Below are 3,800 nucleotides of genomic sequence, written 5' to 3'. Positions count from 1 at the left end.
TTTTTTTTTTTTTTTTTTTTGAGACCAAGTTTTGTTCTTGTCGCCTAGGCGTGCAATGGCATGATCTCGGCTCACTGCAACCTCCGCCTCCCGGGTTCAAGTGATTCTCCTGACTCAGCCTCCCTAGTAGCTGGGATTTATAGGTGCCTGCCACCATGCCTGGCTAATTTTTGTATTTTTAGTAGAGACAGGGTTTCCCCATGTTGGCAAAGCTGGTTTCGAACACCTGACCTCAAGTGATCTGCCTGCCTCGGCCTCCCAAAGTGCTGGGATTACAGGCGTGATCCACTGTGCCCGCAGGTTAATCCATTTCTTAACCTACGAGGGACTCCATGTCTACTACTCAGATTGAATTTAATCCCAAACACTCTGTTTTCCTCTGAGATGGAGGAAAGGTGTAAATAAGCTTTTTCAGTTCATTCTGGTTTGAGGCATGGAGTGCCACACTCTTACCGAAGCTCTGCAGCCTTCTGAGCACACTCCAATGAGCTTCTCTGTTCAAAATTTTCATCTTTAGGCCACATTTTCTCAGGAGACTTGGGTGGCTCTTCCACTTGCATGGTATTGCTGGCCATGGTGTGGGCACTGTTAGGCATGCATAAACCAATGGGTTTAGCCATACTTACGACATTGCTGAAAGAAATTATACTGTTAGAACCAGAAATACTAAATACAAAAAGGATACTTCGAAACTGTTGTTACAGGAGTTTAGAACTGGGTTCTCACACATACAAAAAGAAGTTAAATGAGTCAGTAATCTTGGTACATGTCAAGGAAAATCTTATAGAATACAGCTTTCAAATGTCAAACAAAGACACAAAGGAATTATGGGCCAGGCGTGGTGGCTCACACCTGTAATCCCAGCACTTTGGGAGGCCAAGGTGAGCGGATCACAAGGTCAGGAGTTGGAGACCAGCCTGGCCAACATAGTGAAACCCTGTCTCTACTAAAAATACAAAAATTTTTTATAGTAGTCCCAGCTACTCGGGAGGCTGAGGCAGGAGAATCGCTTGAACCCGGGAGGCAGGGGTTGCCCTGAACCAAGATCAGGGCAACTGCACTCCAGCCTGGGCAACAGAGCAAGACTCTGTCAAAAAAAAAAAAAAAAGGAATTAATTATGACCTAAGGGAAAAAATATAAATGGAAATAGAGGGAATACTTTCAATTGAGAAAAGGACTTTTATTTTCATTTCCTCAGAGAACAGAGAGAAGCTTGTTTTCCATTTTTAAGCAATGAAGTTGGAATTTGACCTAGGGTTGACTTTCATCTCCCCTGATCATGCTGAAAAGACTCAAATCACCAACATTCACTTGTTCCCTAATGATATCTTTGTAATTAAAGTGGCAGGAATAAAAACATGGGATAAATAAGAAGAACTCACAGTTCGCTGCGTTCACTGGCTATTTCACCTCCGTTTTCATTTGTCGCATGCTCCTTAAACGATGGAGGGGCTGTGTAGCTCAGCCTGTCCCTTGGCCCTAAAAGTTTAGACAGAAGATGCAGACTCTGGCAACAGTACCCTCCGAAACACCAAGTGCTGAAACTGAAACGTGAAGGGCTGGACATAGAGAGTCTTGAGACCTGGGTGAAACCCTTATATGACAACTGGTCCCCGAGGAACAGTTTTTTTTTTTACTCTTGCAAAACAAGTGAGTAAGTACAAATAGGAAGAAAAAAGAAAGGTGGAAGCTTGTCCAGGGCAGAGACTGTGTGTCTAACTCTACCCATCTTTATCTCTAGTGCCCGGTACATAACCAGTGGCCAGCTATGCTGAACTGTTAAATGGAACTGAAATTTAAATTCATGCGAGTTTTCTACTTTCAGTTGTTTTTGCAAACATTTGGTTGTCTGGAGTACGGAACTTGAAATGATCAGACCATACTAAGCAAAATAAGTGAGTACTTTTTAATAAAATAAGAGTACTTAATGAAATGCTGTGTGTAGATTTCCTTTACCTAGGTTACTCATTCCTGATTTAGGGCCATGAGAATGAGGTGTCTACTCTAGATATTCAACGTTCAGTTTTCTTTTTGGGGATTTTGTTTTGTTTGTTTGTTTTTTGAGGCAGAGTGTCACTCTGTTGCCTAGGCTGGAGTGCACTGGTGCCATTTGGGCTCCCTGCAGCGACCGCCTCCCAGGCTCAAGTGATTCTCCCACATCAGCTTCCCAAGTAGGAGGGACTGCAGGCATGTGCCACCACCAGGCTTGGCTAATTTTTTGTATTTTTTTTTTTGAGACGGAGTCCTGCTCTGTTGCCAGGCTGGAGTGCAGTGGCGCAATCTCAGCTCACTGCAACCTCTGCCTCCCGAGTTCAAGTGATTCTCCTGCCTCAACCTCTCGAATAACTGGGGACTACAGGTGCCTGCCACCACGCCCAGCTAATTTTTGCATTTTTATTAGAGATGGGGTATCACCATGTTGGCCAGGATGGTCTCGATCTCCTGACCTATTGTCTGATTCTGCCCTCAGCGGTACTCCATGGTGAATTTAGAATTTTGAATCTGATATCCCACTCAGGAAAAAAAGATTTTAGGGAGGCAGAAAGGAGGGAGTGAGAACAAAAGAACAAAATGGGGTGGTGGGCAGAAGAAGGCAGTGAGGAAAACCTGTCTGGCACATCAGTCCTTCCCAGTGTCTTATCCTGTAGGGGATGTGGCCTTAAATCTCACCCCTTTTGGGTTTCTCCGACACCGGTGCACCGGCTGTGTGGAGCTGTCTGTGTCCCACGTGGACGCGAGGCTGGGCGCGGCGGGGGCCGGCAGAGCCGAGGCGGTGCAACTGCCCTTGCAGTCGGTGCATCTGGGGGCGCTGGTGCATGGAGAGGCGCTGCCGCCACCCTGCGTTCTGCCCGCGCCTTGTGGTCTCCGATAGCGGCGCCGCCGCCTCCGCGACCCGCAGGTCCCGGCCAGCAGCGGTCAACCGCAGCAAGGTCGTCCTCAGCCTGTGGACAGAGCACGTGGCTTCTCCTTTCATGACAGTTATTATTTCTACAGTTTATTTGGAACAAATAATCACGAAATGATCTATGATATGTATTCATCTACTGTGATCTTTTTTTTTTTTTTTTTTTTTTTTTGGTGAGACGGAGATTTATTCTTGTTGCAAAGGCTGAAGTGCAGTGGCGCGATCTCGGCTCACTGCATCCTCCGCCTCTCAGGTTCAAGAGATTCTCCTGCCTCAGCCTCCCGAGTAGCTGGGATTACAGGCAAGTGTCACCACGCTCGGCTAATTTTGTATTTTTAGTAGAGACAGGGTTTCACCGTATTGCCGAGGCTGATGTCGAACTCCTGACCTCAGGTGAGCCGCACGCCTCGGCCTCCCAAAGTGCTGGGATTACAGGCGTGAGCCACCGTGCCCGGCCTACTGTGATCTATTAATCACACTTTTAAAAGATTAACCTTCTGTCCCCAGTACACTGTAACTTTTTGAGGGCAGGGCCATTGTGGTACCTGTCTTTATTCTGTTGCAGTGATTACACCCTTACCTTAGTTAAAAAAAAAGAAAAGAAAAGAAAAGAAAGCTGGGCCACTACCCCAATATGTTTGTGTGCATTTAAAAAATTATATATCGGCCGGGCGCGGTGGCTCAAGCCTGTAATCCCAGCACTTTGGGAGGCCGAGGCGGGTGGATCATGAGGTCAGGAGATCGAGATCATCCTGGCTAACATGGTGAAACCCCGTCTCTACTAAAAATACAAAAAACTAGCCGGGCGTGGTGGCGGGCGCCTGTAGTCCCAGCTACTCGGAGGCTGAGGCAGGAGAATGGTGTGAACCTGGGAGGCGGAGCTTGCAGTGAGCT

At 46.9% G+C, this 3,800-nt stretch overlaps 1 protein-coding gene across 1 annotated transcript in view; it reads right to left on the bottom strand.

Moving 5' to 3' along the window:
• Positions 1-3,800, bottom strand: part of RPGRIP1 (retinitis pigmentosa GTPase regulator interacting protein 1) — a 100,412-nt gene that overhangs the window by 69,026 nt on the left and 27,586 nt on the right. Inside the window, exons 3-5 of the mRNA XM_011976296.1 lie at positions 2,672-2,943; positions 1,384-1,480; positions 454-666 (exon numbers count right to left, since the gene is read on the bottom strand). Coding sequence (XP_011831686.1) covers positions 454-666; positions 1,384-1,480; positions 2,672-2,943 — 582 coding nt within the window. The remainder of the gene's footprint in view (positions 1-453; positions 667-1,383; positions 1,481-2,671; positions 2,944-3,800) is intronic.

This window comes from Mandrillus leucophaeus, unplaced genomic scaffold, assembly GCF_000951045.1.
Source record: "Mandrillus leucophaeus isolate KB7577 unplaced genomic scaffold, Mleu.le_1.0 Scaffold163, whole genome shotgun sequence".
NCBI lineage: Eukaryota > Metazoa > Chordata > Mammalia > Primates > Cercopithecidae > Mandrillus > Mandrillus leucophaeus.
This window is presented reverse-complemented; position numbering and strand designations above follow the sequence as displayed.